Source organism: Aedes aegypti, chromosome 3, assembly GCF_002204515.2.
Source record: "Aedes aegypti strain LVP_AGWG chromosome 3, AaegL5.0 Primary Assembly, whole genome shotgun sequence".
Taxonomy (NCBI): domain Eukaryota; kingdom Metazoa; phylum Arthropoda; class Insecta; order Diptera; family Culicidae; genus Aedes; species Aedes aegypti.
The window spans coordinates 84,461,717-84,487,149 of NC_035109.1; the positions used below are offsets into that span (position 1 = coordinate 84,461,717).

At 38.9% G+C, this 25,433-nt stretch overlaps 1 protein-coding gene across 1 annotated transcript; it reads left to right on the forward strand.

Moving 5' to 3' along the window:
* On the forward strand, positions 1 to 24,548 carry LOC5579164 (arrestin domain-containing protein 17). Its single transcript, XM_001664208.2, has 2 exons — positions 1 to 251; positions 23,302 to 24,548. Exons 1-2 carry the CDS (start codon positions 113 to 115, stop codon positions 24,360 to 24,362), a joined length of 1,200 nt encoding a protein of 399 aa, XP_001664258.1. The 5' UTR covers positions 1 to 112; the 3' UTR covers positions 24,363 to 24,548.
* The last annotated feature ends 885 nt before the right edge of the window (positions 24,549 to 25,433 follow it).

Genomic DNA, 25,433 nt, shown 5'->3' on the forward strand with positions numbered 1-25,433 from the left:
CAAACCGTGATCTAGTCCTGTGCTAAACTCCGAACGAAACAGACACCAGTTGTACCGGTTTGAATTCCTAACAGACGGACACGTGTCACGGAATATCTGCCACTGCCCGGAGATGACCGCCCCGAAGAAGGACTCCAAACACGTCAAGTGCGAAATACGGTTCGATAACAGCTCATCTGGGATTTACCGACCGGGCTACACCGTCAACGGGACGGTTGTGATCACGCTGGATAAAAAGAAGAAATTTCGAGGTGAGTCGAGAAAGGCTTGTCATGTTAGGTAAAGTTGGTATCGACTATCATGAAGAAGAATTCCTTGCGGGTGATCCAGATATAGCTTTATCTAATTTTCAATCACTCGCTTGGGACGTCATTCTCCAGTGTCTGGTTTTGGAGATAATGCGTCGTATAAATACAACGGACATTTTTCATTTAGTCTGGGATTTACAATTTAATTATCTGTTTCTACAGCTAATGGAATTTTGTTGCTGCAAATGTTAAGGAAAGTGAATGCATTCAGTAATGGTGACCGTGCAAATCTTGAACTGAAACAAGATTTCTTCAAACTCTAATGGTTACATGCATGCAGACATCCGAACCGTACAGTTGTAGTGATGAAGAGCTAAATCTCCAGCACCGCGATAATGACTATAGGTTGTCGTAAAAGTCTGGGATTTTCTTTTGGCGGTAGTGTGATTCTTTATTAAACTTACTACCGATATAAAAAGTTGTTCAGCGTGTGCTTTTCCTTATTCTTGGTGGCGTCGAAATCGATTAGTTGAAGGTCCTTCACAGTCATTACTCGGTAGATGGTAAACATTTGATTTTATGTTGAATTCCTGAGCATTGTAAAAACTGACGAGGTTGTTGGTTCAATGGCTACCACTTCTGCTTCAGAAGCAGAAGGTCATGGGTTCAATCCCAAGCCTGTCCCTTCCCTTGTACTTCGTGGTTGTATAATTTGCTTGCTTCTGCCTTCCACTCTTAATGTATCACAAATAAAAACCGTTGCCCTACGCTTCCATTCAGCACGCCTTTCCTTACGCCTGATACATAGGCCGTCTGCTAACCAAACAGCAAGCCTCCCTGCCATTACATCACACTTTCCCAAACTACCTAGGTCGCGACCGCCAGGGGGGGGTCGTGAGCCAATGTCAGGGGAAGACGCGAAAAAAATTTTAATTTTGCGTTTTACATACACATAAAAAGGTTAATAGATTTCAATATTTTTTTCACTGTTGTATTTGTCCAGGACTCCGACGTGGCCATGTGAAGGAATAAGGTATTTTATGAGACGTTTCGAATCATAGATTTTTAGTTTGGAAGAAGCTCATTCAATAATGACGTACAACGAGCATTTCAATCAATTACCGCAGTATTTCTACACAATTCCCACAGAATTCCTAAATGGTTCACATAACGTTCTCAGAGAATTCTTACATAGATATGATTCTTATAGGATTCTTACATGATTATCAAAGTATTTCCACGGGATTCTCTAAAAAATACAAATTTGTTTCCACACAACTCTCGCAGGATGGTCCACACCTGATCCTCTCAGAATTTCCACAGAACTTTCACAAGAATTCCAACTTTCCCGTAAGATTCCCCATGTGTTTCCAAACTATTTGCCCACTATTCCCGCAGCATTTGCATAGTATTTCAACATAACTCTCACAGAATTTCAACAGTATTGCCACTGATAGCCCAAGATTCTAACATGAATCCTTGGATTTCAATTTGATTACACTGCGGAACACGTTTTTGTCTCCAGCACCAAAATACCGCTATTCACTTATTTAAGGGTTGCTGAATCTATTGCCATTTTCCGAAATATCATAGCACGTCTAGTTTTTGAGATATTGGCTGTTTAAAATGTAAAAAATGACTATTTCAGCCAACTTGCATGCAAGTTTGCCAGCTTGTAAGGTAATAAATTGGCTCAATTTGCCACAGAATTCAAACTTTATGTGTATAACAATACTTATCATCAAAGTTTGTAATACTTTCGATACGGAAAAGTTATTTTTTGATGGTTTAGAGAATTGTTGTATTTTTCCATATAGAAGAAACGAAGAATTTTGTATGGAGACTGCAAGCATGTTAAAAAAATCGGTTTAATCGAAATTTAGTCACGCAATTTCAATCAAATTATGTCTGAAATGAAAGTTCAAATTCTATTTTGCATGTTTGGTGGATAAGATTACAAAAATGTTTGATAAATTGTACTTTAAATTTCATGTAAACATTAATAAAACCAGTGTTTTATACAACTTTGGCGACCTGTAGCTAAAAATTGTGACGTGCTGGAACATTTCTGAGAATGGCACCAGATTCAGCAGCCCCAAATTTACTAGAGACACATAATTTGATTCTTGAGACACGCAAAAATGTCATTTTTGTTACGCTGTGTTATTCCCACTGGAATACCAGCATCCACACTGGAGTACCAGAATCCGCACTGAAATCACAAAATCCACATAAAAATCTAGGATACATACTGTAGTCCTAGAATTCACATTAGAAACTTAAAATTCCCGCTGGTATCCCAGAATCTACACTGGAATCCTAGGATCCACCCTAGAATCCCAGGATTCACCTCTGAATCCAAGGACCCATGTTCCAATGCCAGGATCCACACTGAAGTCGCAAGATCAATACCAAGGTTTTTTAAATGACAGGTTTACCGATCTTAGCAGTCAGTGGGTGCGCAGTGTGGTTAGCTGCGGGGAAGGTGGAAGTGACAGCTGGCGAGTTGGCCAGCTGGCGGGTTTGTGGACACTCTGTTTCACTCTTACCGTTTCTATGGGGTTGTTAGGGAATGTTTACTCCAAACATACACACAGTGAAAATTGTCTCCAGCATTGATGAGCTGTTTTTTGTCGCGAATCAAATTTTCGTCGTTAATTACTATTCCGGCACTGAGAACAGCGTTGCGGTTGAAAATACTATATCAAAGGGTTAAATTAAATACACAACGCCACTTGATTTGTGCAGACTAAATTCACATTTATTTCAAACAGATTTTGACTGTTGTTCTACAGTAAAAATTACTATATCATGGTTAAAAATTTGCAGCAAGCTAGAATCGAACCGAAGATCTTGCGATTGTCAAACGCGTACGCTTACCGCTTGGCTATCGATGCGGTTGGATTGACAGGGGACAAAACGTAAATAAAAAGCGTTCATCGCAACTCTATCTTGGTTGGAATAGTAAATTTAAAAACTTGGTCAGTCTAGAATCCCATGATCCGCACTGAAACTCTAGGAACCAGGTTAAAACATCTGGATCCACATTGCAATCTTAGGATCCACATTGGATTCCTAGCATTCACAATAGGCCTCAGACAAACAGACGTAACAACGATCATTTCAAATTCGCTATGTTACAAATCTCACAACCAGAGGCGTCCATCATTTTTTTTTTCGTGTTTGACGTTTCACACTACCATTGCTCGAAACGATTGTTCTACTTTTCCCCGAATGTCATTTCCCCGAACGCCAGTTCCCCGAATGACATTTTTTCCCGAAAGTCATTTCTCCGAATGACTTGTTTCCCCGAAAAGTGATGTAGTCCAAAATGGTGCAAAAATTGTCTTTAGGGACAGTGTGGTGAACTAAAAAGAACGATAAGCAAGCAAAGGAAGGAGATGTTTGCTCATTCCCGACTAAACCCATATTGTCAAATATGCTGAGGACGGTGTACCTCGAGGGAACCGCCAATCAAATTAACCCCTCTACTTGCAGCTTCATTTTTTACCACCAAAAAAATATTCAAATCGCGATAACTTTTGACGTAGAAGTACGTCTTTCTTCTCTATACAGGAGTGAAATTGGAATTTCAAAACTGAGAGCGTTACGCTGGCATGAAATATTTTAAACGTTTATAACTTTTCGCTGGCTTAACGAAATTTCTTGATTAGCACCTCAATCGAAAGATAAGACATCAAAGCTTCATGTCGTTTACTTACTGAATCCCACATACCTGTCCAAATAGTTTAAAAACTGTTTTAAAATAGAACGTTGATTTAAAGCAAATCTATAAATAGGGGTGGCTAGAGAAAATTTGACGTCATTTGCTTTTCACTCTCCGATTGGCTCGCATCTCAGCAGGCGACAGATCGGCTTGCTCTGACCGGGCGTGCTTCTCAGGCACAGACATCGATAGCAAAGGACGCCCCCGTTTGTCTTGCTTCGCTCAAATCAAACTGTCGAGCGAACGAGAGAAGATGCCGTCCGAAGCTAAAGCCATCACCGCTGCCGTCGCCTAGAAGAAGAAGAGGAAGCAGTCCACAGGTGAATTTGCGGTCGAACTGTGAACACGGTCGGGTGAGTCATTCTCGTCATCGGCCGAGGAGCTGTTGACCCGCGCTTCAAAATTTCGACTCGTGATGAATCATCATTGGTGGTCAAGAAGTAATCCCGTTAGGGGCAAATACCAGAAGCCCCCTGAGTTTTGCTGGTCCGAGCAGTGTTATTTATCCGTAACAACATCGAAGCTTACAAAGCCATCGGTTCTTTTCAGAGCCATCAAATGTGTGGAAAAGAGTTAAAAGAGAAATATTCCCGACTTTATTTATAACTTCTAATATTCCTAAATCAATTTCACACGGCTTCATACAAAATTTCATTTGTCATGAATAATTTATGACTCAACCATTTGAGATTGTACTCGCGGACGCTGCTGCAGTACCGTCAGGATGAGTGCTCAACGATTGTAAAATAGAGTGGCTTTTCCAACAGCGCCTTTTATGTTCCATATTTTATGGGAACACTTTGATTAGGAAAATTATCCCATGTAACAAAATTGCGACATATTAAGAATGCTTTTGAAAAGACATTCTCATTGAACAATTGTAATAATTTTGGCACCCGAATCAGAAATTTACCGTCATAATAAAGAAAACTATTGATTATCAATAGCTCGTATTGAATATTTAGGGATTGCCAATCATTCCAACAATTCATGTTCGACCAATTTCTCACGTATTAGTATTCTCCACAATTTTCAAGTAATTCCAAGCCCAACACATTATTGACACATACCCATTTCCCAGACTGGTCGATCAGAAAGCGAAGAGCACAAAAGGGAGGAGCATCATCTGCTATTCCAAGGTTATAAAACATGCTGCCTTCGTTGGATTCAGTTTCATTCCATTTCCGCTTTCGAGCTGGTAAGAGCTCCTCCGAACTTGCTTAGCAAGAATCTGGTTTGTGAAATCGCTCATTATTGAGCTACGTTTCCAGATTTCAACTAAATCCTTGTGATCCGCTACCCTGTTGCTGTTGTGCACCCATGAAATATTTAGCTGGTTTGTCGAATAAACTGAGAACTTATTCACATCTTCTTATTCTTCTTCTTCTTTTTCTTCTTGGCATTAACGTCCTCACTGGGACAGAGCCTGCTTCTCAGCTTAGTGTTCTTATGATACTTCCACAGTTATTAACTGAGAGCTTTCTTTGCCAAAGTTTCCATTTTTGCAATCGTATATCGTGTGGCAGGTACGATTATACTCTATGCCCAGGGAATTCAAGAAAATTTCCATTACGAAAAGATCCTGGACCGACCGGGAATCGAACCCAAACATCTTCAGCATGGCTTTGCTTTGTAGCCGCGGACTCTAACCAAACCACTCGGCTAAGGAAGGCCCCAACTTATTCACATGCATTTGCAACTTTTTCGATTTTCCATACAAAATGACCAACCTTGGTAAGTTAGATCTCAGTTATTTATGGAAATATTGTCGAATGAAACATTCACAGAACATCAGATGTAACTTGAGTTTAAACATATATTTTTGAATAATTTTTTCAATTACAAGTTTTTAGGTAATAACGGTTTGACTAAACTGTAATTTTCGACGAAAAATTCAAAACTTTTTATCTTAAATTCTGATAGCCTTACACAAAAACTGTCTTCAGCAAACTTATTCATCTCGTCAAAATCTACAACTTTGCTGTTTAGTTATGTCAATTACAAAAAAAAATCGTCAAAAAATTCACTTTAGTCAAACCGTTACTGCTTTTCAACGTGTGATTGGAAAAATCACTCAAAAATATATGTTAGAATTTAAGTTATGTCTGATATTCTGTGAAAATTTCATTCAAATCGGTTCATAAATAACTGAGATATGGTTTATCAAAGTTGGTTATTTTGCATGAAAAATCAAAAGAGTTGCAGTTTTTTTTTTTCTCAGCGAAGAATCATCAACGAAAATAGCGCGAAAGCAATAACCAATCGCGTGCGAGTAGCGAACGGAGTGACGAAACAACCAAGCGAGAACCCCACCACTCGCCATCGGTGAACGGAGCTCGAGCAAATAAAACCACTGGTTGTTCTGCTCCCAGCTCATTCACAAATCGAACGGCATAACGAACGGATCAAGCAGCGGAGCAGCAAAGAAGAGCGCGTGAAAGCCACAGCAGTGTGCGAGTAACGAACGGAACCAGAGAGCAACGAAGCGAAAGCAACAATTGAAAATCATTCAGTGGACCATCTGCCTCTCCTTACCATTCATATTCTTGTACTTGATGAATTCAATGAAATGGTTTGGTTTGGCGATGGAGCAAAGAGTTATTTGGGATGATTTTTCTTAACAAAGAGTTGTTGATAAATATTCCAATCAATAAGAGTTGTTTTGAAAAAGTTCACTTTTAGCAGACTTTTCCTCGGAAAATTTCTGCTTTACCAAAGAGTTGTTAATGAAATTCCTGCAGCAAATCAGATATTGTATGATGCTACGAGATGAATTAAGAGATTATAGCAAGTATGTGGTAAGCACATTAAGAAATATAAACTAGCTATACTGTGTTTATCACGAGAAGTTCTTACTAGCTCAAAAGTGTAAATGAAATGAACTGAATCCAGTTGTTGTTACAGAGGGATTTTAATCCGAAGGTCATTCGTCCCTTAAATGAACCGAATCTGTCGAAGATAGTATGTTTTACATAATTTGAATTGCAGACGATGCTCCTCCCTTTCGTATTCTTCGCCTTCTTCTGATTGACCAATCTAGGATAAGATACATGAAGTTGATGTCTTGGTTAGGGATTTACAAACCTTGGAAAATTCACATGCGCGTTCGTATGGACAGTAAAAATATCAACATTATTTTAATAGCTTACAATTAATCACGCATGTTTTGGTTTCGTGCAAATTTTAAATATTTCTGATCAATGTTCAATGTGTTCTGATTTATATACTATGACATTTGCAATAGACTTACATGTAGAAAAATTTCAGATCAATAGTTGCTCATTACAATGGGTCAGGAAACAGTTTGTTGAACAGTATTTAAAATCTGTCGCAATTTTAATACATTTTTCAATTTCCATACTCGAGAATTTAGGAAGTATTCCCCCATTATATAATAAATCAACAATGCTGTTAGAAATACCATACAATGCTGAGTAGTATGATGTTATTACGGTCCGACGGCGCTGCAGCGGTAAATTCTCAAATTCATGTAATTATGTGGGGTAAATTATGTGAACCAAATTGTAGTATACCGCGATATTTAGATCATTATAGATAAATCAGTAAATATCATCCAATAAACCCTTTTATGAACGTATGTTGGCCCTGAAAAGGGCCGATTGAGCTTGGATACTGTGACCACGAGTTTACCACAAGTCGAAATCTAGAAGCGCGGATCGGTCAACCTAGAAATCTTGAGCGATTTCACAAACCAGATGCTGGATTGGCAGCTTGAAGATGAACAGCTCAGCAGATTTCTAGCATCGAGGTACTTCTCGATGAGCAAGTTCGGAGGAGCTCTTACCAGCTCGAAAGCGGAATTGGAATGAAACTGGATCCGACGAAGGAAGCATGTTTTATAACCTCAGAATAGCAGATGATGCTCCTCCCTTTTGTGCTCTTCGCTTTCTGATCGACCAATCTGGGAAATGGGTATGTGCCAATAATGTGTTGGGCTTGGAATTACTTGAAAATTGCGGAGAATGCTACTGCATGAGAAATTGGTCGAACATGAATTGCTGGAAGGGTTGATATTAACTAAATATTCAATACGAGCTATTGATAATCAATCGTTTTCTTTATTATGACGGTTAATTTCTGATCCATGGATGCCAAAATTATTACAATTGTTCAATGAGAATGTCTTTTCAAAAGCATTCTTAATATGTCGCAATTTTGTTACATGTGATAATTTTGCTAATCAAAGTGTTCCCATAATATATGGAACATCAAAGACGCTGTTGGAAATGGCACTCTATTTTACAATCGTTGTGGAATGTTGAGCACTCACCAAGACGGCACTGCAGCAGCGTCCGCGAGTACAATCTCAAATGGTTGAGTCATAAGTTATTCATGACAAATGAAATTTTGTAGGTAGCTGTGAAATTGATTTAGGATTATAAGAAGTCATATATAAAGTCGGAAATATTTCTCTTTTAACTCTTTTCCACAAATTTGATGGCCCTGAAAAGGGCCGATGGCTTTGTTAGCTTTGATGCTCTTACAGATAAATAAAACTGCGGGATGTTATCTGTTGATTGCCATGGTCAAACGGGGAATCCTCAACTCAAATGTATAAATTTGAGCATATTTGCTTATACGACGAACCGAAAGTTTCGTGGCGTGGATGGCGCACAACAGTAACAGGTAGTGGATCACCGGGCTTAAGTCGAAATCTCATGATGGCGGCGATGACGATGGCTGGGTGAACGCAAACAAGCGGTGAAGCACAAAGCGAGAATGACTTGCCCGACCGTGTTCACAGTTCGACTGCAAATTTTCCTGTGGACTGCTTCCTCTTCTTCTTCTTCTTCTTGGCGGCGGCAGCGGTGATGACTTTGGCTTCGGACGGCATCTTCTCTCGTTCGCTCGACAGTTTGATTTGAGCGAAGCAAGACAAACGGGGAGGTCCTTCGCTATCGATGTCTGTGCCTGAGAAGCACGCCCGGTCAGAGCAAGACGATCTGTTGCCTGCTGAGATGCGATCCAAGCGGAGAATGGAAAGCAAATGACGTCAAATTTTCTCTAGCACCCCTATTTATAAATTTGCTTGAAATCAACGTTATATTTTAAAACAGTAATTAAACTATTTGGACAGGTATGTGGGATTCAGTAAGTAAACGACATGACCCTTTGATGTCTTGTCTTTCAATTGAGGTGCCATTCAAGGAATTTCGTTAAACCAGCAAACAGTTATAAGAGTTCAAAATATTTCATGCAAACGTAAGGCTCTTGGTTTTGAAATTCCAATTTCACTCCTGTATAGAGAATTTTTATTTTACTTTCAAACTGTGCGGCATAATCAACTGCAAACGCATTCAGTTCCCGATGGTTAGTGCCTGTGCTTTTACTGTTCATAAGTCGCAAGGTGGAACTTTCCCCGAGGTCGTGTACGACTATGACAAAAGACAGGATCAGCAATTGGTATATGTTTGTTTGTCGCGGGTTACTTCACTGCAAGGACTATTTTTGACAAACTCTTCCAATATTTTTATGTTCCATCATGCCAAAGGCAGCGATTCTCCCAAGAGGGATGACTTGAGGAATGAGCTGCAGCGCTTAGGCAATTATCGATTAGTGACGCTTTGAGACGAACTGCGTGAAATACTGGATCATAGCGGCCAAGCCTGCATATTGATGAGTATCAATGTACAGAGCCTAAATGCTCATGCAATGGATATTGCTACAGACCAAAGCACTGGACCGATTCAATCGATTATCACGATCGAAGCACCCGAGCTATCAAACATCTAATCTACTGGAGGAGTTTGGCGAACTACAGCTGGAGCCAGAAACCGATCACCCAACCAAGCAACACAAGGAAGCAACGACCAAACAAACAAATTCAATCATATGGCATTATTCCTGGAACACCAAACACTGGTTCTCGGAGCCACAGAACGACAAATAGTTCTTTTCAGGACTACCAAAATGAGTCCAAAAAGAGTTAACTTCTGAAAACTTCATCCGATCAATAACAACACAAAACTAGTACACTTACAAATTCATACACATGACAAATCAAATTATTAATCATCGTAGTTCTACGTCAACCCCGCGGTAATGTAAAAGACATTACCCACCCCAAATTTTTTAGAGTTTTCAAGATCTCTATTAGGGTGGTACCAGAAACATAAATGCCCATTACTCAAAGACGGCTGCACCAAATTGCTTCATTTTTTCACAGCATACTCGCATTAACATATAATTTCGAGAAGTGAATATCCGAATACGATAAAAATTATGTAGCCTGAGATATTTACGTGGGCTATGGCTACGCGTCAGTCCCCCAAGGAAATTTGGAATATCTCCGGATCCAGATGACCAATAACCAATATCGACACATATTCGAAAACTAAAAGAGTTTTTTGAGAACTTGTAAAAGAATGGTGCAAAAAAATCCAGAAACATAAAAGTAATCGCGATTTGAATATTTAGCGGAAAAAATGAAGCTGGCGGTAGAGGGGTTAAGAAGGGTATAAGGTACAGTGGGGGAAGTGTATCAGTGGGGTAAGTGGATCGTTTGTCAATATTAAGCATAATTACTTGAATATGTTGAATGTTCTTACGCCCACACTGATACTATTGCAAAACTGGTACTACACGTACACCAACACAATCAAACTTTTCAGCTGCAAAAATAAATTAATTTGAAATTGTTTTCCATTCGTAAAAAAATCATTGTATCTCTGTCTAAAATCGAATAACAGTAGTTTTTTTAACACGTGGTGAGCATTTCAGTTCCAAATGAATGAATCACAATGAAAAATATGTGATTTTTATAAATAAATACAGATATATTGGACATGGCACACTTACCCCTACATTTTAATGGGGTGGGGTAAGTGGATCAATTATTATTAACATTTATTGGCAGCCTGCTTACGAGAATTTGAATAAGTTTCAATATTCGCAAATGTTGTTTCCGTTCAACTTTTTTCATTCTTTGCTTAAATTTGTCTACTTGACCAAAGAAAATTTGAATTAATCCACCCAAAAGGTTTTTTTCATTTTTCTGGTATAAAAATATATGAAAGAATGAAAATTTTTGTGGTTTATCTAAGCTCAGTTGCAAAAGAGCAAAATATACAAATTTTCCAATTGATAGCATATTATCGTACCTTATTTGACCATATAAACTATTCTAGACAGATGATACAAATATAATCATGAATAGAATAAAATGATTTCAGTTTGTTAAAAAAAATAAATCTAACTAATATTTTCAAACAACGAATATTTTTTTTTAAACATAGTTAGGAATAATCCTACAATCTTCTGTGTAACTTTTATGTATATATGAATGAATTTACTCCAAATTATTCTAGTTATAATGCTTTTTTTAATGTTCAAATTAGTGCGAACGCATGTATACATATTTTTCATAATATTTTGATAAAATAAAGCTACTTTTTATTTTTAAAGTATCAAAATGCAACAAAACTAGCACTAAAAATAAGAACGAGAGCATTATAATTCTTACTATACATAATTACACCACATTTGTTTTGATAATAGATATGTTTTATTTGTGATCCACTTACCCCACCATGTTGGGGCAAGTGGATCATTTAGCGCAAATTTTCAAGTCGAATCAAATCGAAATATGTTTGAAGTATATTAGTCCCTCATTTGTTATCCATAGAAAAAAGTTTGAATTACATTATTCACGTCAGCTGTTGGGGCCCAGATAGCCGTAGCGGTAAATGCGCAGCTATTCAGCAAGACCAAGCTGAGCGTCATGGGTTCGAATCCCACCGGTCGAGGATCTTTTCGGGTTGGAAATTTTCTCGACTTCCCAGCGCATAGAGTATCTTCGTACCTGCCACACGATATACACATGCAAAAGTGGTCATTGGCATAGTAAGCTCTCAGTTAATAACTGTGTTAATAGCTGAGAAGCAGGCTCTGTCCCAGTGGGGACGTAACGCCAGAAATAAGAAGAAGAAGATGGAACATGAATTCTGCTGTCCTGAATATTAAACACTGTGTCGGGTTATTGATTGGATTAGATATTTTAATAAAAAATGCAAAATATTCAAGTATATTTTAAAAATGACCTGGGGCAGACACGAACATTCTGAAAACGCCATTATTTTTGTTTATTTTTATACTTCCGAACCCGGGGTGTCCATAGGCGTAAATAGCCATCAGACTTGAGGGGGGCCACGGCCCCTTCTTATGAGGGATAAAAGTCGTAAAGGATTTAGATAACTTAACAATGCTTGTTTCGATAATATTTGTGAACCGATTATAGTGGCGCACTTTCATACAGAGGTAGATCAAAACATAAAAATCGTCCAAAACCGACTGATTAACTTTCTTTGATACCAAATGTCACTTTTATGGAAAAATAGTGATTCTTTTTTAGATCTGTGTTTTCGTTTTTTATTGCCAAGATAACGTATTCAATCCAATCTTGTAGATCTCGAATAGAATACAAGGAATTAAAAGCAGATTATAATCAGGATTTACCTTTCCAATTCGATTTGAACTAGATGTATGCAAAGTTTTAAAACAAGATAAAGTTTTAAATGTATCACCCAAGCCTTTGAAAAAAAAAACAAATGCTTGCTAGTTTGAAAATATGAATTATTGTTGCTCAGCATTTCTGTAGTAAACGATTCATTTCTCTAAACCTCTCGAATCTAAAATTTGTACATAGGATTGAATAATACCTTTTTTGTTAGAGTTGAAAACTTTAAATCCGAAAGCTGCTTGGCTACCATCATATTGAAGGATTGAAGTTTTTTGTATTCAAATAAAGCTGTCGTCAGCAAATTCGTACGATAACAGTTCTAGAAAGATTCGTGAATCAGGCGAAACTGACAAAAAGTACACAATTTAAGAAAATATAGCGTTGAAATTGTAGCTTGATTGTCTATTCACTGCACTTGAACTTTCCCCCTATCGATAATTTAACTATTCGAAAAACGCAAATTTGTAGAAGACGAAACTTCACCTCATGCAAAACCACACACTTTATTGATTACGCCTGTGTTTTTGTTTAGCAAAGTGATGGGCGCATCTGAAATCGAAATCAAAACACGGCGAGAGTAAACGGCGACACTGCAAACAAAAAATAAACAAGGCGTACATGGCGGGCTTAACTGAAACCAGAATGTAAACACGGCGCAAAAGTAATAGGCGACACTGAAAATAATATCGATTACAGGCTCATAACATTGGGCGATACTGGCATTCTCGAGTACGTTTTAGGCGAAACCTTTAAAGATTTTTTGAGTACGAAATAGCTAAAGGATATTGTAGGAGATGTGTGTGGTATTGATGAGGATTTTAAAACTAGGTTTACGAAATATGTTTCAAAGTGAAAAGGTTTAAGTTTGAGTATATTTTCTCCAATTGGGATTTGAAATTGCACATGAGAATTTCATTGATTATTTTCTCATTGTTATTGATTTGTCAGATAGGCCCTAATCGCGAATTCCTCTAGAGTTGTTTGAAGAAAACAGGATGGAAGGTATTTTTCTCATGGATTTATTAATATCCAATCATAGTAAGGCAGAGCAAAAGTTCTACCTCAGGGCCGATTTCTTCACTATGGCTTAGGCCGTAAACCACGTTTACCCATATAGTTAAACTAGGTTTAAGGCCTAACCGGTGGTGAAGAAACCGCTTATTAGTGGTATAATCAATTTTTTTATAAACATAATAGCAATTGAAAATAAATACCATACAGTAAACCTTCAACATATTTGCTATAATTTCACTAATTGTCTATTGTCACTTATGTTTACAGATAAATACACTCTAATTTTTCATCAAAAAATTGCCCAAAGCCCAAAAAACCGTTTTTTTTGCGAAACTAGGTGAAAATTTGAAATGTTGGTGACTTTTTTCGCACGATTAGGCAAATTTCGCTAAACTTGAAGATAATATGTGAATTTGGGGTAATTTGTAAACTTCTCTGCTAGATTATATGGGTCGTACTTTTGGCCTGCGGATTTGAGCTTTTGCCACACATGGGCCAAAAATTGATTCCAAGCTATTATGTAGTAACTAATACACCTCGAAGCATCCTTATGATGCATAAAAACGCCCTTACATAAAAATCAAAGATGATTTTATCCTTATTTATTTCCATGCAATGAAAGTTTGATCAAATATTATAATGTTTACGTCAAAAAACAACAAATTGCCATTATTTCTCTAAATCTCAATCGAATCTTATGATATTTGTAGTAAAAGTCTCTTACTTGAACACTACGGCATTTATAAGCTTTGATTTGATTTGAGCTCGAAATCCTAAACATTCGATATTTTATCATTAATCTAGAAACAAGTTTTATCTATTTTTCTTACAAAAAACGCAACGTCTTCTAATTACAGAAATTTTACATTAATGCATATATATTTATAACGAAAAAACAAACATCTCTGAACCGAATTGATGTGGTGACGGACCTGGTGTGGAACACACGTTGAGAACCTGGGATCGAATCCCATTCTGGAGGTAGTCACTTATGATATAGTGGCGACTTCATTTGGAAGGGAAGTGAAACTGTTGGCCTCGAAATGAACTAGCCCAGGGTTAAAAATCTGGTTAAAAAAGACAAACAAAAAGAATTGATGTAATGTCCATATAAACTACGTAAGATGCCAAAAAAATTGGCGCAAGAAAAAATAATAAATGGTAACATGGTCTTATTGTCTTTTCAATCTAAAAAATTGGTGTCAACATAACATTGAAAAAACATTGAAAAAAAAATTGTTTTTGTTGTGGTTTTTTGTACGAATCCGACACTATCTTACTATACGTAAAGGAATTTCGATGTTCACAGTTTTGCTGTCACATTTGAATGCAACTGCTTCACTGTCGTCTACTTACTAGCAGTTTATATCTGTTCCCGACGTATCGGAGAAAAATTTATCGAGCCATTCGATAAATTTGAATATGAAACATTTAGAAGTTCATTTCATTTCCCAGCAACAACGATTCATTCTAGATAATTGATCACAAAATATCGCAGTTTGTTTTAAAATATGAAAAGACTTTGGTTTTCCAATTCACAATACCACTACAAATAGATCAAGCCAGTTCTTCTAATTCTAAAACATGCTTCAATAAATTTCAATATTGGGAAAGGCAAAAAGGAAACAGTATGGCAATATGTGACGTTTTAAAATTACATATTGCTATTGCCTGTCAAACAATGATCATCCAAATTTATATTCAAAATGCATTTAATGCGTCTAGTATTATAAGTGTTTGATAGTAAAAACTAGTTTTAACTGTATTGCCATTTCTTCTCCATTTTTTTCGGGGGGGCCAAGCCCATGGTTCGGGGGGGGGGGGGGCAGGCCCCCCCTGGCCCCTCCCTATTTACGCCAATGGGGGTGTCCCGTCTCTGTGCATTCAGATCGACTTTTTTGTCGAACTGTGTTATTTGAATGTTTGAAATATTCAGCGATTTTATGACAAAATTTCCAATAAGGGTTTCTTATTCTTCTTGGCATTAACGTCCTCACTGGTACAGGTCTCGCTTCTCAGTTTAGTGTTCTTATGAGCACTTCCACATTTATTGACTGAGAGCTTTATTTGCCAAAGTTACCATTTTCGTATTCGTATATCGTGTGGCAGGTACGACGATACTTTATTCCCAGGGAAGTCAAGGAAATCTAATAAGGGTTTCTAAAGAGGTTTTTATTCAAACACATGTGTCAATGTGTCATGTAAATATTTAACAAACCTATATTTTTGGGCAATCTGAATCCAACATCTTCAAACTTGACAAAATTATCTTAAGATATTTTGCTATACATAAAGAGTTTATTATTTGATTCATGGTGCTTCGCAATAAAGCTGGTATACTAAGTCGGCATTTCCATATTGAATTTTTTGGTGGTAGAATTTGTAGTCTTGATCATGCCATGTTTTTTTTTTTAAATCTTGTCAGCAACTTTAAAATGATCATGTGATGAGTTGGCTAAAAAGGATTCTTTCAAAGAACATCCTCATAAAGATCATGTCAAGAATAGGCATCTCACGAGTGTAAACCAACGCAAAACAACATAACAGACTTGCGAACATGCTTGGTGTGAGGAAGTTCGCACTCATCTGCTCGGGAGAACATACCAAATGAAATAGATACAAGTAAGCGAACATTTACTCGCGACTAACCGAACAAGGGGTGATTTATTTGTATATGATTTATGTTTTGACAGACAAATCAATTTTTTTATCCATCAAATCGACAATGAATTTAGTTTGTAGTCAAAAACCCTAGAAAACCAGAAATCCCGGAGCAGAAACAGCTTTTTTTCACAAGCCATTGACTCTGAACAGTTCCAAACACGTTCACGAATCCTCGGAGATGAACCAGCTGCGGGCTAAAGGTCTCGTAAATAAATCTAATAATGATAATAACGTTCACTAAAGTGAGCTTTGCGAGCACGACAGTTCCGGGTAATCAGCACTCTGATGCTCGCAAGCATTTTGTTTTGTTTTTTTTTCCAGTTCAGCAGACATGTTCGTCACTTCATCACATCAATGACACTCTATTGTTTTTTTCGAGACTAGTTTTCCTCATCTGATAAATTATTTACAGTTTACATCAAACAAAATCTTGATCAACATTTAACCAATTATCATGTTTCTCAACCACCGGTACTCTCATTCTATTGTGTAGCCATGACCAAATTAGATATCCTCACTGATAAAAAAAAAGTAACAATGGTTAAAATAGACAGACAGATCAATATACCAAGCGCCTCTTGAAAACTACAATAATTAGATAAGGAGTTGCAAAATATCGACCTTTTTTTCAACCGCGCATCAATTCGCACTATGAAGCTGATAAGTATAAAAGTAGAAGCGGAGTGCCTTTTTTTGACAAAGCTTTACACTAAGGCGTTTGACCTGCAAATTATATGATTTTAAAATGGATGTTCAGAAAAATATTGAAACATTACAAATCTCAATCATAATCATAAACCCCACTATTACAAACAACAAAGCTATCAAGAATCTAATCTACATCAATCTCTATTTTGAAACATGCAAAACTTAATTTTATTATACCTCGCTACTGCTACACAAACAAGTTCGAGTTCATTCTATCGGTAATGCATCCATGTTGATGTCATTATCGTTCTGGCCGATGGTTTTGTCACTGGTTTACCATACCAAGCCCTGGCCGCTTATCAGATTCTTGTCAATAGAGACAAAATCGATCACCACCCACGCGCATAAAACGTGATCCATCTAACTGGTCGTCCAGTTCAGCCAATACAGTCCAGAGGGGTAATCCATCAAACATTCTTTAGCTTCCTGACCAACGACCTATTAGCGCATAGGGGCCCACTAATGCAAGCGTTTGAATCGTTTCCCGAACGCCGTCTACCATATCACTGATAAAGAAAAACGGATTGCATTTGCTTCCCGAACGGCGGATAATAACAAAGAGGTGACAGAGTTTATTTCTTGGTAAAAACGTTTTTTCTAACAAAATATGTTTTAAAATTGGTTGACTAGTAGTTAAAATAATAAATTACAGTAATACCTCCATGAGTCGATGTTCCATGACTCGATATCGACTCATGGAAACATACTAAAAATAAAATTTCATGGTTACTACGATGGTTCCTAAAAACAGCGTTCCAAAGGATTGCTGTTCCATGACTCGATATTTCCATGAGTCGATGGTCCCTGTATATCAAAATTTTAGTAAAATATGTTGATTTAAACAATAGAGTTAGAGTCCGCGGCTACAAAAGAAAACCATGCTCTTCAGCAGGTGTCTGGGTTCGATTCCCGTTCGGTCCCGGATCTTTTCATAATGGAAATTTCCTTGACTTCCCTGGGCATAAAGTATCAGCGTACCTGACACACGAAAATGGCAACTTTGGCAAATAAAGCTCTCAGTCAATAACTGTGGAAGTGCCCATTTTACACTAAGCTGAGAAGCATGATCTGTCCCAGTGAGGACGTAATGCCAAGAAGAAGAAGTGTTATACTAACAAACCTTGATATAACTGTTATACTATTTTGTTATGATCCACTGGTCGGCTGTTCCACCCGCTGACGCACGTCGGCTGGCTGCTGTTGCCCTCCGCTCAAATCCAACCCGATGATGATAGCCGTCATATCCGAAACAAAGAAGATTCCGCAGACCCGCTTCTTATCGGCGACGATAGGGGCGCGCGTGTGTGACATGCGAAAGTGAATCATACTTTCGCGCCATATTCGATGTGATTTTATTATCAAACAATGTGCTATCTTCGGGCTGTCGATAATGATTATTAGGATGGACGTACCTAAGCCTCCCTCCATAAAGATGATTCAACTGTTTTGGGGTGGTGAAAATAGACGGTGGAGAAATCCCCCTAGGTAATAATTAAGTCTGGGAAGCACAGCTGACCACGGAGATTGAACTTTGAGCTTCTGATAAATTCCATGTATAAGATTTCGTCAAAAAGACCTTACGCGGCATTTTTTTCTCTCCTGAAAAAGGCGAGTCTGCTGTTGCTGTTTCCGTTTATAACGTTCAACGTTCTACCAGGTCCCTTGCTGCAGTATGACCTCCCACGCAGCATTCTTCTCCTCTATAATTTGCCTACATTCCTCGTCGAACCAATCGTTCCGTCGACTCCATCCCACGTACCCGACTTTGCTCTCTGCCCTAATCGTTGATGTCTCGCGTAACAGTTCTAAAGGGCCAATGATCAAATTGTAAATAAATCGGGTTTTGATACCATTCGATAGCATCTTCCAACACCCACAAACTATGCAAACATTGTCAACATAATCATAAAACTTACCGTTATAAACTCGGTTTTCAAAACGGCCAATAACCGCTTTTTTCCAAATCATTCATTGGCCCCCACTCGAAAAGGCCAATGATTGGTTCTCGCTCCATCAAGAGGGCCTACAATCGGAAAATTTCGCAAACTGTCATTGGCCTTAGCATGGTGAGAGGCCAATGACTCTCTCTTGCTCATTCATTGAAAACCGAAAAGGCCTAGCCTTGGGCCAAGCACGCTAATAAAATTCTATTTTGGCCAATAAAAAAGGCCCATGCCTTGATGAAAATCGAAAATGGGCCAAGCATTTAAACTTATCATTTTTTCCACATTTTTGTCAGTTTTCAGAATAAAATCAATTATTAGCGTGTAGTAATAGTAAATCGTCACTAAACTAGCAAGAAATCACATTGATTGAATTGAATACTGAAAAATAGGAATTGAAAATGTGGTGAATAATATTCAAATCGAATTTTCTCAGAGTCAACGATCTGAGGATTGGCCCTTTTGAATTGTTACGCGAGATGTCTGCTATCACTGTACTCCAACAGTCCTCGAAAGGAGCTTCATCCAGCTTACCCTCTTCCGGTAATGCAGCCTCAAGGTGTTGCGCGTATACAGTTGCGACATCCGGTTGCTTTAGCCGCTCAGAACGTGGACCACCAATCGTCTGTCTGATGTGGTGATCTCCAGGTGCTACGAAAGGCTGTGCTGGAAGTAGGTGCTATGAATGGTCATATTCTTGTAGACGACGAAATCAAACAGTCGTAGGCCGTTTTCGTTCGTCAGCCGATGAGCGCTGAACTTTCCAATAGTCGGTCTGAATTCCTCCTCCTGGCCAACCTGAGCGTTTAGATCTCCTATGACGATTTTGACGTCGTGGCTTCAGCAGCTGTCGTACTCGCGTTCGAGCTTCGCGTAAAAATTGTCTTTATCATCATCAGTGCTTCCGGAGTGATCTCATTGATCGGCCACCAACCATTCACGCGCTTATGCATGTCACCCATCACTACTCTGGCACTCGGACGAAGATCAGACGGTGTTGTAAGCCGCTCCTAACATGGAGGACAGACGCTAGAGCTCGTCCTAGGACCACCATTACACGCTATGGTCGAAGTGTCATTTGTGGTCACCAGACCTAACAGTCAAGGACCGGGAGGATCGCAGCAAGCCGTGACCTCGGACGGACGTTTCTAAAAATTTTACTGCATTTTTTTACGCGCTGGTCAAGTTTTTCGGCATGTGAATTTAAATTTGGCTCATGAGATTATATAGAAGGACGAGTAGATCCTCGAGGGAGGACAGCCTGAAATGCGCTTAAGGATGGTTTCGTACAGAGTTGCATTATTCTCCACCGGAAGCGACCAGCTGAAGTGGCCAGGCGAATCGTTTAGGTGTTGAATAGTGGATGTTACCCGTAGGATTTATAATTCGATATGTTTTCAAGTGAAACATTACAATTCAGATTGTTCAAAGACTATCAGATCGAATCCGATTTTAATCTGCCGGTTTTTTTTTTTTGTGGATGTGGTGTGGAGTTTTGCTAAATAGAACAAGATTGTTAATAAGTTAACAACGTAAATCAGAACTGGTTAGGATAACACGAGAAGAAGCGTTTGAAAATCAAATGATTTGGGGGGAGACGTTCAATGGATTCTATGGCTTGCTGACTTGATTATGCAAAACAAACTTGCCAGCTGTCAACTATTTTTCCAACATGGCGGAATACTCTGATTGACTGATTGATCTACCTCCCATCTAGATACCTTGAGTAGATCGGTTTCCGAAGGAGTAATGTGTTGTGGTGTGCCGTTGGGACGTTCGGTTTCTTGCTAGTAGAATGATGCTTCCTGCAGTGTTGATAGACTCACACTCAAAATCTCAATCAATACGCTCTCCCGTGAGAGAAAACTCATTAGAGATCTGCTTCGCAAATCTCACGCATGAGAATTTGATACAAAATCAACTCAATCAACTCAACCGTAAAAAATGATTCCGTCGCAAAACCCGGCAAAAACTCGTGAAATCCGAATGTTGTTGTTTACGTTAGAAAGGATTACTATAATTTTACCAGACTAACAAGAAATTTTGCCGTGTGTGAGTAAACTGTAGAAATACGAGACAATGAGTCAAAAAGGTGAGCCAACTCATCTATGATCTTTTGACAGTTGCATGATTGACAACTCACGCATGAAAAATCTCAAGCGTGAGTTGTGAGAAATTGAGTTTTTCACAACACTGGCTTCCTGCGCCTAAAAGTTTTGTGTGCGTGGTAATACTATGCACTGTTGGAAAAAGATTGGCCATCTTTAGCAGCTATACCCAATTGGGAGTTTGTGAGTTTGTTCCAAATTATTATCTGAATATTGTTAGCAATAGTTCAATCCTAGTAACCGCCGCGGAAACGATTTTTTTTTTGCGATATGCATCGTCGGTTCGAGATTACGTATACCGTTTTGATTCATATTACGGACACTTAAGGCCTCTTCGAAGTGTTAGCCATCTAAAAGCATATAAATTAAATCAATCTTTATGATATCTCAGCGTTATTATGCTATCAGGACACTTACCTCTCGAATGGTAGGTGAAGATTTGAATTCCACAACTCCAATAAATTTAAATAAATAGAAATGTGTGTCCTCTTCATGATCCTTATTCCGGACACCACCTCACTTTTGCTTCTTATTCCGGACGCTTTGATTCGAATTCCGGACAGCTCGTGAAAATCAAACTTGGAAAAGTTGAATTGTTGAATAAACACTACCAGCCGTTAGAAAAACGTCAAAACTAGTTGCGCATTGTAAATTTTCATGGATTGCTATGTAAAAATCTCTTTAAAACAAGTCTCCAAATGGTGAGCTTTTGAACGGAAAATTTTGAAACATTTCAATTGAAACCTTTCTCATACAAAGTTGAGTGTCCGGAATTTGAAGCTGTCCGGAATTTGAATCAGAACGGTAATCAAGTGGTTCGCGTGTGGAATGAAATGATGTATGTTTTTTAAAACACAAAGATGCGCGTTTGTTCGTTTTTTTTAATGAGTTGAATTCCTTTTTTTGTTCATAATTTTCAATTTTCGAATACCAAGTTCAAAAGTACTACAGGTCTTACGCGCTGCGATTTTGTTTTTTTTTTCTTTTTTTTACCGATGAACCTTGAGGGATCGGTTCTGCTTTTAAATCATTAATAAGCAGATACTCATACTTGATTTGTCGTATACATCATCATTTAAAACGGAAAGTACTATGCGGAGTCTTATTTACCATACACCTTATACAATACAAATATCTTCTTTTTGATTGCCGCCATTCAAAAGATTAAATTAAAAACATTTGAACAAAAAAATGCCCTGTGTCTATCGCTAGCTTTCAAAGCAAATCCTGACCTCTTACCTCTCCTAACCCCCACCTCCGTAGCACTTAAGAGGGTGTCGCTGAGTCGGTGGCCTCTCATTAAGTAAGTGATACATCAACATTTCCTTCCTCTATCCCAAGTTACGGTAAAGATGGGCGTGACCAGGAATAGTGGTATTTATGGTTTTGGTCTTCTTGTTTAAGATTGGATCAAGGAATAATCTCCTTCCTTGTTCTTGAAGGCAGTCTGAATAAGATTATCAAAAATAAAAATAAATGTTGCCAGTATCCAATCAACGAAGTATACCGTAACTACGCTAACGCTAACCAGACCTAACAGTCAAGGACCATTCTTCCTCTGGCCGAGGGCTAAATATCAAGCCTTCGACCTGACTGACGATCGTCGCAGCATTAGTGGGACAGATTGTCAACGCCGGAGTGAATCTGGCAAATCGTCGCCAGCGCTCGCTGGACTGCAGACCACCAGGTGTACCCGGAAATCCAGTGTGATTCATCAGAAGAGTTTGGGCAAATACACCTTTTTAGGAGTGTATCGAAAATAAGCTATACACATATTTTGCCCGTTTGCCCTGTGACTGTGTCCGTAGTTTCAATTTAGAAGCCAACTACGGAGAATGCTGAATCTATTGTTCCACCAGTATGCCGGACGCTGCTGATGCTGGTTCTTAGGAACACTCTAACGCTCCTGTTAACTCACTTTCACTTACGTACCTATTCCTTCACCGTCATGCTCCATAGCTTACCTGGCCATTGCTGTAGTGGATTTCCTAATGGTCGCTATGCGTATACTAACTCTCCATTTCATGTTATTCACCAGCGATGTGCTTCAGAAAATTATTCCTCAGCCCAAGCATTGAATCTCTTTCAAGGATTACCGGCATTCGACTGATCTGCATCCACTGCGGCATCCACAAATTACGTAACGCTCTAAGGGGAGGCGGGATAGGCTCAAGCGTTACGGCTCATACAAAAATTTGAAACTTTTCATACAAAAAGCATTACGGACGGGGGGAGGGGGTCGAGAATTTTCAATTTTAGCGTTACGTAATAAATGGACGCTGCCTTATAAATTTGTACTATTAGGTACTTAAAAAACCTATTACTTTAAAACCCATACTTAATTTGAATTACAAGGTCACTGTATTCACATCATGATCCTATATACTACAACAAATCTCAACCATTCCAGGTATCTGCCTACGCATCAATGGATTCGCCAGCAGTTTTTGGGACGCCAAGGTTAAAGCCGAGTCCGGTAACAAAGTTCGCAAAACTGCATTCAAAGGCCGAGAAGACTACTTCAGCACCATCAACTACTTCGTCGGATCGGACGTAGGAAACCCATTAGAAGTACTTCCCGGTACATACACGTACCCGTTCACCTGCCAAATCCCACCGCAAGCGCCCGCCTCCATGGAAAGCAGCTACGGCCACATCAGGTACCTGGTAAAGCTGTCATTCGAGCGACCATGGAAGAACGACATCATCTATCAAAAAGACATCATCGTCCGTGGTAGTCAGGATTTGAATCATAATGCAGATCAGCTATCCAAACCTACCAAAGCGGAAGCGATGACGTCGTTCTATTTCGGGCTGACAGAGCCGCTGATCGTTACGGCCACCACTCCTCGGTCCGGTTACGTCCCAGGGGACGTCATAGAATTGACGATGCACGTCAACAACCAGAGCAGCGTGGATGTAAAATGCATAACCGTCAAGCTCCAGCGAGTCGACACCTTCATCAGCCAATTACCGCGGGTTGAGCAACGTCAAGAATTCACTGTTTTGGAGGAACGAATCACCGGAAAGATAGCCAAGAGGCAGGATGCTAAACTCGAGGAAAACATCCTTATCGGTCCGGGAATTCCATCTGACGACAGCCACTGTCGAGTAATCCAGGTCAAGTACGAACTCGACATCACGGTTCAACCAATTCGATCGCGCAAAAGGCTCACACTAAAGTTACCAATTGTTCTTGGTACAACCGCCATCACCAACAACGGCCATCTACCCAACCGAGCCCTGGAGAAGCAACAGGAAGCGCTGCTAGGATATGCTCCATCGGCACCGATGGCATCCGAAGTGGATGATGTCCAGGATGGTGCACCGCCGTCGTACCTAGATCTTCAGGCAGTGCTGGCAAGCACTTCCTGTTCGTACTCGGTTGCGTCGGACATCACTGCGGATGATGCTAATGCGGAAGCTGCCGGAACGAACCGGACGGGACCGTACGAACCGAGAGAGTTCTAGTCAGGGATAATTGTAGCACGTCGTCAGCATGTACCTGCCGGTCATCGATAGTTTTTAAGCTCAATATGATTAATGGAGGTAGATGTATGTAAATATTACTGTAATGCTCGAAAATGTTATATAACTCATAGAAACTAGACCATTTTAAACGTAATAAAGAGTAAGCTAAGTTTATACTGTGGACAACTCTTTGTGTGCTGATATCTAACTCAACATATATTATTTTATTATTTTTAGGATAACAGTCCGACATTACAAACCGCTTTCACGTGTACGGTGTATTATCTTGTAAGCATCTAAGTACTTGTTTCAGCTTAGATTCTACAATGTAGACAACCGACTTGTCGGACTTGGGAGAAACTTCCTCTGCTGCTCCGAATGTTCAGGGATCCCAAGTTCCACTGCAACCAGTCAACGTTTTCGTGGTCTCTGTGGAATTGCTAGCTGCCACACGACTGTCGACTTAAGCTGCCTCACTTTTTAAACGGGTCTACTGTAGACGAATTCTGGCGATCAATTTCTTCAAAGAGAAAAAATTTTCTTTTCTTCGAAGAAAATATGCGACGGAATTCACCCACTAGTCTGTAATCTAATGTTCAGCCGATAATGTCCAATGTCCGTATCATCCGCGAAGCAAACAAGTTGACAGTTATATTCATAGATTGTACCCCGTTTTGCATGAAGTCGTTTGGCATAAAGTCGCTTGGCATAATGGCCGTTTGGCATAATGAGTGATTCAGAATGAATATCGGTGTTTTTCGAAGCTTTTTCCTAGATCAAAACCAAAGAGCCTATAGCAAACATTTTTGGTAGGTACTCAACAAGCGTAGTGTTCTTTCAAAGATTTGTCAAGCTATGGATGTCAAAAATAGTTGTGACATCAAAGAGCGTAACTAAATAAAACTTATGACAGAATAATAATTTTCTCTACATCCCAGAACATAGAGAATCTTTGAGCTTGTTGTAAATTAGCAATGAAAGATAGCCCTGCGGAATACGTTTTTGTCTCAAGCACCAAAATACCGCTATTTACTCAATTAGGGATTTTCATAAATATCATATTTGCTATTG

Excerpts from the sequence above, each read along its gene's own strand:
- LOC5579164 (XM_001664208.2), top strand. The coding sequence starts at position 113 with ATGACCGCCCCGAAGAAGGACTCCAAACACGTCAAGTGCGAAATACGG. Across the intron at positions 252-23,301 it reads TAAAAAGAAGAAATTTCGAG|GTATCTGCCTACGCATCAAT; the intron begins GTGAGTCGAGAA and ends CAACCATTCCAG.